The 12578-nt window shown below is 59.8% G+C and overlaps 1 protein-coding gene across 1 annotated transcript; it reads right to left on the bottom strand.

Annotated features, from left to right (window-relative positions):
* Window positions 1-1115: 1115 nt before the first annotated feature.
* Window positions 1116-12578, bottom strand: MYDGF (myeloid derived growth factor). The gene is made up of 6 exons (XM_044254507.1): window positions 12363-12578; window positions 11020-11070; window positions 5145-5206; window positions 3738-3819; window positions 2842-2914; window positions 1116-1593 (listed from the first exon to the last, which is right to left on the bottom strand). The coding sequence occupies exons 1-6, from the start codon at window positions 12534-12536 to the stop codon at window positions 1514-1516; spliced, it is 522 nt and encodes a 173-aa protein (XP_044110442.1). The 5' UTR covers window positions 12537-12578; the 3' UTR covers window positions 1116-1513.

Genomic DNA, 12578 nt, shown 5'->3' with positions numbered 1-12578 from the left:
CTCCTGCCGGGGTCAGGCCCACAGTACCTGCAGGGATCCCAGGGGCCATGTCACTCCTGCCAGTTTCCTGCTGCCTTGTTTCTGCAGGTGGCCCCGGGCAGCCCGCCATCTACGGGGTGCTGTGGCGACACCCCCTTCGGTTTTCCGTCCACTGAACCCCAAAACCGGAGTGACAAAGGCTCCGGACCCTCCCTGAGGTCCCCATACCCGCCAGACCTCAAAGCACATCCATTCTTGAGTGGGGCGAATCCCCTGTGGACACATGTGCCCTTGAGCTGGACAGTGAGAGATGGGGGGGATTCTTCCTGAGTATCTCCGGGGCTGCGGGGGCCCCTGCCGCTGCCCCACGCTGTGATAACCGCTGTCCTTCACGCTCCCATGCGCGTCTACAGGACAGAGTCCCACTCCGCTTCCCACGGGTGTGCGAACTGGGGCAGGAACCCTCACACCTGCTTCTCTGGCAAGTGGGGTCATGGCCGCGCCCAGGTCCTCGAGCTGGCATGAAGGAGGCGGCCAGGCGAGTAAAAGGGGAGGGGGCCCCTCCATCGATCCCATGCCGTGATTCCAATGAGCCAGGATTCCGATTCGCAGCCCACGGCTTCTTTTCCGTCCGTTTGCTTGCAGGAAGACCTGGCCGGAGGGCAGGTGGAGGGGCAAGCTGGGTCAGGCTCCCAGGCCCCGCTGCTGGGAGGGCAGGACCTTCTGAGCGGCTGGGGCATTTCGGGGTTTTATCTGTTTGTCCGTGGGTGTTTGTGGTTGCTGCTGTTTTAAGTTGCGACCCGCAATCCGACTTCAGAAAGAGAAAGCCAAGCAGCCAGGTGCAGGAGAGGTCTGTCCTCCGCACTCCCCGCCCCCCATGGGGGGTGACCTGCGGGGTGGGGCTGGGCCTGCCCCATGAGCTCAGGGAGATCCAGGTTCACAGCCAACCGCCTTGGGACCCCGCGAGTTTGCACCTTCAGAGGCATTGTGCCTGGAGATTCCAGGGGCCTGTGGCGACATCCGTCACCGTCCCCAGCAGGGCACGCGGCTGCGGGTGGCCAGACCCTGCTGCTGCCTCTGGGCCCCGGCCCCAAGCACGCAGACAGGCCGGCACCAGTGCCAGTTGCCACAGTGGCTGCTTTTCAACCATCTGATTTATTTAAATATGAAAGAACATTTCATTTCTCCCCAGTTAGCCTGGAAGAAGGTCCCCTGGGAAAACTGTAAGAAAACAGCTCGTTCGGGCTCAGGGCAGCAGGATCGCTGTCCCTGGGAGTGATCCAGAGCCCGGCCTGACCCACGGAGAGACCCGCACCGGCTTCAGGAAAGCCGCGATTCCCCGGGGAGACCCCCCTTCATGTTCCCCAGTGCCTTTTTTGATAAGAAAGACGGGCAGAGGGTCCCAGACCCCCGCTCCATGTTCAGAGGCCAACAACCTACAGCCCCCCTAGAAAACCAGTAATGCGCCAGCTCTCCCAGAGCCCAGCTCCTTCAGCAGAATCGAGGAAAAGCCGCCCCCCGATGGGGCTCCTGGTCACAGCTCACTGCGTGAAGCCTTGGCCACAATCACCAGCTTGGACAGCTCGGCCTTGAACGCCCCGGGCCTGTGGGACACTGCAAGAGAAGCACGTGGTCGGGCCCCACCACTCCAGAAGCTTTGCGTCCTGGGCGGGGTAGGGGCACAGCCCCCGGAAGTGAACTCGACATGGAAAGGCCCCCAGCCCTGAAAGTCTTATGGGTGAGGAACCAAAGAAAGGAGAGAGAGGCTGGTGGGCTAGTTCTGAGGGCATTAGGAGGCCTCAGGAACATTCAGGGTGGGAAGCGCCATGGTCATTTCTGCCACAGCGAGGATGGATGGGGGTCAGGGGTGGGCTGCGTCACCTCCCGCTGGCACTGGTGAACTTGTCTTAAGGCCCAACGGTGCCTTTCAAGCAGGACCTGGGACTGTGGCCTCCACCAGCTCGTCCCCAGTGGCTCAGCCCTGCCCTTCTGCTGTGCACCCAGAGGTCAACGTTCTGCTGGCCGCCCCACCTCCTGTCCTGGACCTCTACCCGGAACTGCCCCCACACCCTGCAGGATCTGCAGGTGGGGCAGGGCTCCTTCCAGACCCAAGGCCCCTCCTCCCGAAAGCCCCACTCTCCGCACCCCCCGCCACTCCCATGCCTGGTGATCCCCACAACCATAAGGATCCTTCTCCTCACCTCTGGTGTCCCTCGGGACACTCAGGGCTCCCTACGACACGGTTCTACTCCCGTGTCCATCGTCATCATCGCTCACCCCCGTGTTCTGACACACGGAGCCCCAACTCTGGAGCTTCCCTCCCCTCTTTCTGCTCAGCATCTGCCCCTGAGGGCTGAACACAGCTCCGGACACCCAGGGGCCCTCCCGCCAGACCTTAGGGGTTCCTAACACCATTACCCAGACATCGAAGCTGTTCCTAGTCACAGCACCCAGGACAGGCCGTGGGGGTGTCGCAGCGGTCCCCTTCTGCGCAGCAATCCCACTGAACGTCCCCAAAGGCCCCAGTAGATTTTCATGCCCCAAGTAGGGCTTGTCCAGTCCCACGAGCTAAGGCTGGTTTTTACGTCTACATAGCGTCAGCCGAAATCAAAGGAAAATGGTATTTTGTGATATGTAATTCACATTTCCGTGTTCTTAAAATTGAGTTTTATTAGGACGCTGCCATGCCCGTTCGGTGCCCTGTGGCTCACGGCTCTGCTCACCCAGGTTGAGTGGTCTCCGCAGAGCCCTTTACAGAAACGGGGTGCAGACGCTGGGCCGTCACCTGTTCCTCTGATGGGGATGCTGCCCCCCCTTCTGTGCCTGAACCCGGGCTCCATCTCCACAAACCACCTTACATACCTGCCGTCTTGGTCACTTCAAATTCCTCGCTTTTCAGGGGGACGTCGCTTTCTCTCTCAAACGCAGCTTTCGACTGAAAGAGCAAGCGGAAACGTCCCCATTAGGAAGGAAGGCCGCTCCTGCTCCGCTGGCTCCTCCCGCTCCCGAGGGCAGCGCGGGCTAAAGCGCCGGGCTCTAACTGCGGGGCGGCGGGCACGGCTCTCTTAACGGCTGAGCCACCCAGGCGCCCCTGGCACGGCTCTCTTAAGCACGTGAGAGAAGCCCGCAGGGGCGGCGGTTAATCCGCTTAAGAGATCGTCCAGCAGCTTCAAACTTCGTGCGGTGAACAGAGGCGAACCCGGAAGCGGCACAGCCTCCGGACTGCAACTGCACAAATCGGACCCGTGTCTCTTTCTCTGGGCTCAGTGAGTTTCCCGGCCCGACGGGAGCTCGGGGTGCAGGGAGCAGCGCTCCGCGGTGGGACAGGTGGGAGCGGCCGGCTCCGTGCGCTCCGTGTGCCCCGTGCGCCCCCAACCACAAGGCACCGGAGCCGCGGCACGCCAAGCCCTCCGCACACCAGCGAGCAGGCTGCCCGCGCCTCGGGTGCTCCTGCCCTTGCTGTCCCCACAAGGGTCTGGGCCCCTCCCTGGGGCTTTCCGTGGGCCGCGCCAGCAGGGGGCACTGGCGGGAGATGGCGGGGGAGGGGTGGTAGGAGAGGGAGGCCAGGCGTCCGGTTCCCGCGGAGGGTCTCTAGGGGTCAGCAGGGTCCCACTCTGGGCCCCACACCCCGTCCCTGGCACGTCCCGGCCCCGGGGGTCTGCGTGGTGTCCCACATCTAAGGGCCCGTGCCTGTCCCCGCACTGCCCCACAGCCCCGGCGGGACGCCCTGGAACGCGGCCCCCGCGCGCGGTACTCACGTAGGCCATGCCGTACTCGATCTCGGCGCCCTGCACCTCCGCCCTGAACTGTGTGAAGTATAAGTAGGACTTGCCCTGGGGCCTGCGAAGGAAGGGCAGGCAAGGCGGTCAGCCCCAGCCTCCTCAACATCATCTCTTCTTTCCTGTTTACTAGAACATTCTTTTGGCTCATTTACGGACAAGTCTGGTTCTCCTTCTGGGTCCGAGCTGTTTTACGACAGAACGAGCGCTTTTTCATTGAGCGCCAAAGCCATTCCAGGTACTGTACCAGGAACCAGGGCATGGCGACATCCCGGGCAATGAGAAGCGCAGGAGTTAACTGGGCAGAGGAGGGAGCGAGCAGAGGGCAGGGGTCCCGGCGGGTGCAAACGGGGGCATTTCTAGAACCACCAGGTCAGCATGGCCAGAGCAGAGAGGAGCTGCAAGGGGGATGGGGGCAGAGAGGGGGCCACAGTGTGTGCGGGGTGAAGAGCCCCGCGTGGCCGCGGACAGGGATGGGGTGAGGGGCAGCGGCGGTGGGGGCCAGGAGAGTCCTGCTGGGGCGCATCGGCAGGGAGGCAGGGGAGGTCCAGGGAGCCTCCCGCACCCTCCACGCCCCAGCAGCTGCGCCGGGCCTGCTCCGCCGCCGTGTGAAGCTGGAACAACAGCCCGTTCAGCAGGACCTCTCGCCAAGCGGGCGGCCCCCCAGTCAGGGGGGTTCTGGGGCCGAGCGTAGCCACAGGCCTCTGTGGCTCGGCGCTGGTGCCCACACGTCATCATCAGGACGGCCCCGGCGGCTCCTCTGCCTGCTGCCGACAGGGGCCGGTCCACAGAGTGGGTGAGACCATCCCCAGCACTGCCTAGAAGCTCCTGTTTCAGACAGCAGCAGGCAGGGGACTGTGGGGTGCTACCCGCAAGCAGGACTCGAACGCGGGTGTTCTACCACAGCCGACTAGGGCTTGGACGTCTGTGAGTCCCCGGGAATTCGTGCACTACACCAGCTCTACAAGCATCACTGGCAGAACCGGATCCAGGCCACAGAGACCCGGGGAGCAGGGCCAGGATGTGACGCCACTCCGGCACCCACCGCCACAGGGCTGAGCACCCATTCCCTCTGTCCCTTCTAAGGGCCACCGCTCACTCATGCCGTAGTACATGGCAGGGAGACAGGGGGACGGTGTGGGGAAGCCCGGACCCCAGCCTCCCCACCCCATCTGGGCCCCATGTCCATGAGCTTCCCTGGGGGGCCGTCCCCAGCAGTGTCACCGCGCCCCTCCTGCCTGCACGTGGGTGACCACTGCCCCCAGTCCACGCCCCGCAGGGGTGATGGCTCCTGTGCCTGAAGTCACCGCAGGCACCCACCCTCCTGGAGAGGCGCCTCCTGCAGGGGAGACACACATACACCCCCCACAGGGACCCCGGGCTCACCTCCAGATGGTGCAGGTGAAGTGCTGGTGGTCCTCGCTGGTCCCCAGGCTCATCTGCCACTTCTGGGGAGAGAGGGAAGACACAGGTCAGCCCAGGACGCCCTCCAGTTCTGCAAAGGCAGCCAACCTTCCCTGGGCCCCCCCGGCTGCAGCCTGGCTCGGGGGCAGGCGGACGCCTCCAGGCAAGACCACAGGGGTGGGCACGTGTCCTCAGGCGCCTGTCTACACCCACAGGAGGTGCAGCACTGAGCCTGAGCCGGACTGTCAGCTACGGGCCGGCGTGGGCTCGGCAAAGGTCACAAGCGTCCCATTCTCGGTGGCAGCCATCAGTGACCGGGGAGGCCATCGGTGGGGGGAACCGGAGGTGTGTCAAATCTGTGCCTTGGGCTCACTTCTGCTATGAACCTAAAACGGCTCTAAAAAATAAAGCCTGTAAAAAAAAACAAACCCTAAAATAAAAGGAGACCCTATATCCATGCTTGCTGGATCGGGACCAAGTCCTCGGAGCAGACACGAGACCGCAGTGCTCGCGGGGTGGGACCCGGTGACGGAAGGCACCAGGAAGCTTTCTACGTGATCTTCTTTTGGAAGGGTGTGAAAGTGTTAGGTTTTTTAAAAATCAAGAAAGATTAAGAGTCAGACACTCAGCTGACTGAGCAACCCCAGCGTCCCTGAAAATTCGAATTTTTAAATGACTCTCAAACACACCATTACCAGCTTTTTCTAATTTTCATGGCGCCTGCAAACCTGGCGGGTGGACACGGGCAGTCCCTGTGGGCTCTGGGGTGCCGAAGGCGACTGTATGTTTTGCTAGTAAAATGGGAGTCTGCGGTCCCCTGCCTGCAGTACTAAGATACTGGTACTCCTGGTTCAACATCAGAGTTTCTTCAAGAACAAAACAGGCCATTTTTAGGTTCATCACGACGGGAATAAACGGTCCCCCAGATGCTGTCTGCCCACAGCAGGGAAATGGGAACCAGGGACTCTGGCTCGGCAAAGGGAGGGCTGCCAGCCACACCTACGGACGTGGCGATTTTTCTCCCTCCCTATCTAACAACACCTGTCTGTGGCTCGAAGGCCTGTGAGTACCTGCAAACGGTTTTTAAAGATTTTATTTATTTATTTGAAGACAGAGATCACAAGTAGGCAGAGAGGCAGCAGAGAGAGGAAGCAGGCTCCCCGCTGAGCAGAGAGCCCGATGTGGGGCTCGATCCCAGGACCCTGAGATCATGACCTGAGTTGAAGGCAGAGGCTTTAACCCACTGAGCCACCCAGGCGCCCCTGGAAACGGTTTTATGCAATGAAATAGATCCGAGAGGTTTTCCACGGCTCTGAAAAAGCTCTTGAAGATGAGGCAAAAGTTGAAACACTGCTTAAAAAATTACAAATGCAAACAAATTTAAAACCCAGAGTTTCTTAGCAAGAGGGTCGACATCCCTCTGAGCGGCCTCCCGGTTCCGTGAGCCTCGCCGCGATGGTGAGGCTCGGGTTTGGGCGCGGAGTCATTCCTGCGACTGTCTGTTCCGGGGACAGCCTGAGCCCCTGGGGAAGTCAGCCCAGGAGTCGCCGGGTACGACAGATGACACTTAATTGGCGGTTGTGATTAGTTTTTATTAAGATATAAACGACACATGGAGAAATGCACCCCTTCTGGTGACAGTTCTAGAAGCTCCGACAAATGCTTCTAGCTCTGTATCCACCATTAATGAAGATACAGACCAGATCTGTGTCCCTGGGTCCCCGGCCCCTTCCCTCTGCAGTTAACTCGCTCCTGCAAATTCTTGGTAACTGCTGACCCCACCTCAGAGCTGTGCCTTTGCAAGACCATCCCCAGACTGGAACCGGCAGTGCGCAGTCTGGCGTGGTTTCTCTTAGCGTGGGACAGTGGAGAGCCTTCCACACCACCGGCCGCGTCCACGGGTCCTTTACTCAATAGCTCGACTGAGAAATATGGACATGCTACACAATTCACCCTCGTATGGTGAACGATTCTGTGTTTTCTAGCACGTGCAGAGATCTGCAACCATCCCCATGATCTAGAACATTCCATCACCCCAGAAAGAAGCTCTATCCCTTCCCCGCCCACCTGAGTCCCCTTCCCATCCGTGGATGGGCCTGTTCTGGACTGTCACACATGTGGGCTCAGGGTCTGTCCCCAGGGCAGCGTGTGGGTGCCGCGCCCCCGTGTACAGCAGTGACACTCCCGTGCGTGGTGGACAGACGGTGTGCCTCCGTTCACCCGTGGACGGACACCACGGTTGTTTCCGCCTGCGGGCCCCCGTGAACCCTGCTGCTGTGAAGGGTCATGTACAGGCTTTTGCATGGGTGAGTTTTCGTTCCTGGAGGGCAGAGAGCTCACAGTGGGAGTGCGGGGTTCTATGGTGAGCGCACGTCTAACTCTGTAAGAGACGGCCTGTTTGCGTCCCCACCGAACACAGCCAAGCTCCCCAGCTAGACATCCTGTGCCTGCTGTCACCTGCCAGCACAGCCCTGGCCTCCCAGGTGACCCCCTGCCGAAGTCAACCACCACCGAAGGAGCAGGCACGGGCTGTGCTCCCTCAGAGGCCCCGGCTCCACGCTCCGTGCACCCGGCGCCCCCGCACACCCCCAGCCCGGCCACGGGTCCTCCCGGGCACCAACCAGACGCTGGGGCTTCCTCTCTCTGATGAGGCCTCTGCAGGAACGCCCCCGGGGCCCTCCACGGTGTCCAGCGAAAGCTACAGAACATCTAACCATCCCTGCACCTTTGCTGAGAATCTGGCCGCCATTCACTTGGGAGGCAGCCACAGGACAGCCACCAAAGAGCCACCCCTCCGGCTCATCCACCTGCCCAGGCGCTCGGCTCTCTGTGGCCCTGTCACCGCTCTAGATGGCCTGCAGCTGGGACAAGTCTGAGTCACGACACGTCTGCTCTGCGTAGAGCTGATTTCCTGCAGGATGCACCCCGTCTTCCAAAACGAATTCCAGCCGACTGCTGGAAGTAGAGTTTGTGAGCCAACCGCTACTCCAGGGCAGGGCTCCGGTCTGCAGCGGCCCCGGCCAGTGTGCGTGAACTTGGCTCGCTCACCCGACGGGGACGCGGGCTGTCCACATCTGAGACTTTAAGTTCAGTCGGAGGAGGCAGGGCGGGGGGGCCACGCACTTGCTCTCTTCCAAGCTGCTGGTGACCCTAGGTCAGGAGCACAGAGCAGTGGATGGGGTCTGTGCCCCAGGGACCTCGGTCACTTCTCAGCCGGGGGAGCCTGGGTCTCCATGTGCTCGAGTGTGAAACGGGGTAACGCCAGAGCACCGCGGCCTCCTGGAGTGGTGGAGAGGAAGAAACGAGATGTGTGTGTGGCTTAGCACCGCACAGATGCCACGGGAGAGCCGCTGCTTCGGTTCACGGTCCCGTGAAGCAGTTACGTCCACACATCCAAAGGCTGCCACGGGAGGAGGGCGCGGTGGGACTGGTTCCGGGTGCCGCGGCCGGCCGGACTGATGGGCTTTGGCTCACGACGAGGAGGAACATTCTACCACTTGGCTTCATCCCACAGTGGAGAGGACCATCTGGAGAAGCAGTGAGGCCTGGAGGCGAGGCGGGAAGGGGCGGAGGACTGCAGGAAGCCTGGTGGCCGGGGGTCACCGCTTCTTGGCTGCACTTTGTTAGAATAACGTCACTGGGAATCATTTACTTACAAACAAGACCTATCCGGAGCACCCGAAGTCGCTCTTGCCCAGTGGGTTCCAACGAGGGGGAATTCTGTCCTTCACGGAACACTGGGCAATGTCTGGACATGTTTCTGGAAGTCAGGACTGGGGGCTGGGGTGCTCCTGGCCCTGACTGGGAGGGGCTGGGGAGGCTGCTCGAGGCCCCGGTGCCTGGGAAAGCTCCCTCAGAGAGCGACCTGGCCCCGAATCCCAGACGTTAGCGGTGCTGTGGGGGGACAGAGCCGCTCCTGCCCATTTCAACGTGCTGTCCCGAGGGGAAGGCGAGAGGGCTGAGAACCGGCCTGCCGCGAGGGACGGGCACAAGAGCGGCTCCCAAGCAGCCCGCGTCTCTCCAACTCTGCGCTGTCAGGTGACACAGCGCCGCACACTGTTCCAGAACGTTCGACAGTACTTCCTAAAGTCTGGTTGCTGGGGAGGAAAGCGCAATTAGGGACAGAACGATGGAGGGGTGGCTCAGTCAGTCAAGCATCTGCCTTCAGATCAGGTCCTGATCCCAGGGTCCTGGGACTCAGCCCGCATCGGGCTCCCTGCTCAAGGGGGAACCGGCTTCTCCCTCTGCCTCTTAACCCCGCTCATGCTGTCTCTCTCTCTAAGAAATGGACAAAATCTCCAAAAAAAAAAAAAAAAGAGAAGATAGTTTTTACTGATTTTTTATAGTAATGCTGAATTCTTCCTTTGCATTTTTCTTTTATTCTTTCTAACGACATCGAGCAGAAAGTCTGTGTCTTCCTGAACACGTGCGGCTCTCCGGCCCGACAAGACCAAGCAGCGGTATGCAGACAGCACTCCAGGCCAACACTTTGTTCTCGGGGTGCCTTCTGACCGTGCGTCACTGCTAGTCCGTGGCTGCGGCCACTGCTGCACGCCAACCTCGCCACCTTACAACCACGACCACTTCTTCTCTGCCGGTTCTGGAGGCCGGAAGTTCAAATCAAGGTGTCCCCAAGGCTAGGCTCCCTCTGAGGGCCCTGGGGCAGGATCCTTCCTGCCTCTTCCGGTTTTTGGTGGCTCCAGGTGTCCCTTGGCTTGTGGCTGCGCCCCTCCACCTCTGCCTCCGTCTTCACTCGGCCTTTTCCTGTGTGTCTTCTCCTCTTCGATCAAATCTCCCCTGAGTGTCTCTTGTCAGAGGAGCTGCCACTGGATCTAGGCCCCCCTGTATAAACCAGGATGATCTCTTCATTGCAAAATCCTGAATTTACTGTGCAAATATTTTTTTCTAATTAAAGTTACATCCATAGGTTCCAGGAATTAGGATGTGAATGTATCTTTGGGGTGGGGGGTTATTCAAGTCACTACCCTGCGTGATAAATGACCACAAATTTAACAGCGTAACTGCACTCCCCACTGCTCAGCGCTCAGTCCCCGAGGCAAAGGGTGGCCACAGCGGGCCCTCTGCTCAGAGCCTCCCCGGACTGGACTCACGGTACCAGCAGACTGTACCCCTGACCGAGGCTCAGAGTCCTCTTCAAACTCACGTGCTTATGGTGGAATTGAGTTCCTGCAGAGGTAAAACTGAAGTCATGCCGCCTGCCAGGGGCTGCCCTCAGCTCCTAAGGGCCACCTGCCCTCCCGGGCCTGCGCTCCCCTCACAGCCAGCAATGGTGAGTCACTTTCTTCTTACGCTTCAGATCTCTCTTATTATTTCTCGGCCGCCAGCTGCTGGAGAAAACAGCCACCAAGAAATGGGGACCTCAGTCCTACATGGTAAGGAACTGAATTCTACCAACAGCTTGAACGGGCCTGTAGATAAGACCCCGCCGGCTGACAACTTGATTTGGGCTTTATGAAGCACCCAGCTGAGCTGACCGTGGCTTCTGACCTCCAGAATTATGAGATAATAAATGGGTGTTGTTTGAAGCTGCTAAGTCTGTCATGATTTGTCACGCAGCACAGAAGGCAAATAAAATACTCCTAAGAGAGGCTCATGGGTGCGCCATGTCCGTATCTCCCAGGCCTCTTTCTACCCAGACACTTGTTTACTCTGGAATTACAGGGGCAATCTGCCACCACTTGTTACCTTGAGCATTATCTTTTATTGGTGAGACAAGCATAGTTCAATGAGTGTAAGTTAATTAAGGTATGACCCGATCCCACTGCTTCTTGGAGGGCATCTCTCCGTGACAGTGGATTCTGCCGTACAAAACTACATGGAATTTTGAACAACTCACCTCGTTGGTCCCTCCTTGAGAAGCGTAGGTGAACGTACAAGTGTATTTGTCCTGGAGAATGGAAGGTGGAGAAAAGGTTGTTAGGACGTGATCCTTAGTGCTTATGATGCAGGATGCCCTTCTGAGATCCAAAGTCAAGACAATCCGTCTTTTAAGCATCTGCACTAAGCAGAAGGAGGCAGCGCAAGATTCCTGGCTGATGTCCCAGGAGGCCCGCCCCACAAGTCCTCCCAGTGTCTACCGACATAGAACTCCCCTACCTGCCCCCCTGTTCGGGCGCTCCTGAGTCAGGACAAACAACTCAGGTGGCCTCTGGGGGATGAAAAACAGGAAAAGGGGTAGGGGGAGGTCCTACACCCTCCAAGCGCCCACCCATCTAGACACATGGACTTTGGAAGCAGGCTGTGGACACTAGAAAACCCATCTCTGCCCTGCTGTGGGCCTCAGACAAGGGAAAGCCTTTCTGAGCCTGTTTCCCTCAACTGTGAAATGGTCCTAGCAAATCAAACACTTGGCACAGTATCTGGCTATAAGGAAGTACGCAATAGGGGCGCCTGGGTGGCTCAGTGGGTTAAGCCGCTGCCTTCGGCTCAGGTCATGATCTCAGGGTCCTGGGATCGAGCCCCGCATCGGGCTCTCTGCTCAGCAGGGAGCCTGCTTCCTTCTCTCTCTCTCTCTCTGCCTGCCTCTCCATCTACTTGTGATTTCTCTCTGTCAAATAAATAAATAAAATCTTAAAAAAAAAAAAAAAAAAGGAAGTACTTAATATTAACAGCATCAATGGGCATCCCTTACAGACAGGGAACGGGAAGGTGGGAGGGGAAGGACTTCTCCAACAAGCTAGGGGGAGGGCTGGGCTAGACCCAGGCCTGCAGACCTCCAGCTGAGGTCTTGCCTCACCCCTCACTGAAAGAGAGGGAGGGCCTCGTGCAATGGAGAAAAAGAGCAACGTCTGTCCACTTCCTCCCTCGTCAGAGCTGCAGCGGGGCTGACCTTCTGCAGAGCCTGGAGGCGAACTACCCCCTCGGTCTCCCCTCTCCCCACCTCGGGGGCGGCTCAGCCCTCCAGTGGCCGGGGGATCGCCTGGTCTGGGAGCGAGGGCTGCCTGGGCACGCTGGGCATGTGAAAGGAAACAGGCACAGAGGCTGGGGACCCACCCCCACCGAGTCCCCGCACTCCAGGACTCCCGGCTCCTCTAAGCTCAGTCGCGCCTCAGTGGTGACCGCGCCCTCCAGACCCCCTTCTCAACTCAGTCTCCGCCCCCCGAACGTCCGTGTCCCCTTCTCAGGACCCGCCCCCACCGGCGCCACCGCTCAAGCCCCCGGGGCGGCAGCGGTACGTACCCCCGGGCCGACGTGCTGGGAAAAGGAGTGCACGACGCCGCCGGGCCGCACGTCAAACGCTACCGTCGTGGGCTCGGACACCGCCTCCGCCGGCCTCAACGCAGCGGCCGCCAGCAGCAACGCAGCCCACAAGCTCGCGCCTCCGCCGTTCCTCCTTTCGCTGGGCGCCGCCATCTTGGGATCGGGTCCGCAGGGCTGGGGCGGCGACGGGACGCC

Source organism: Neovison vison, chromosome 6 (assembly GCF_020171115.1).
Source record: "Neovison vison isolate M4711 chromosome 6, ASM_NN_V1, whole genome shotgun sequence".
Lineage (NCBI taxonomy): Eukaryota > Metazoa > Chordata > Mammalia > Carnivora > Mustelidae > Neogale > Neogale vison.
The sequence above is the reverse complement of the archived record's forward strand: the minus strand, read 5'-3'. Positions and strand labels throughout refer to the sequence as shown.

Bases quoted from the DNA above. Each gene is read 5' to 3' on its own strand.
- MYDGF (XM_044254507.1), bottom strand. From the start codon at position 12,536: ATGGCGGCGCCCAGCGAAAGGAGGAACGGCGGAGGCGCGAGCTTGTGG. The intron at 11,071-12,362 runs GTACGTACCGCT...TCCATTCTCCAG, and splicing joins CCCAGCACGTCGGCCCGGGG to GACAAATACACTTGTACGTT. The intron at 3,820-5,144 runs GTGAGCCCGGGG...CTTCCTTCGCAG, and splicing joins TTCACCTGCACCATCTGGAG to GCCCCAGGGCAAGTCCTACT.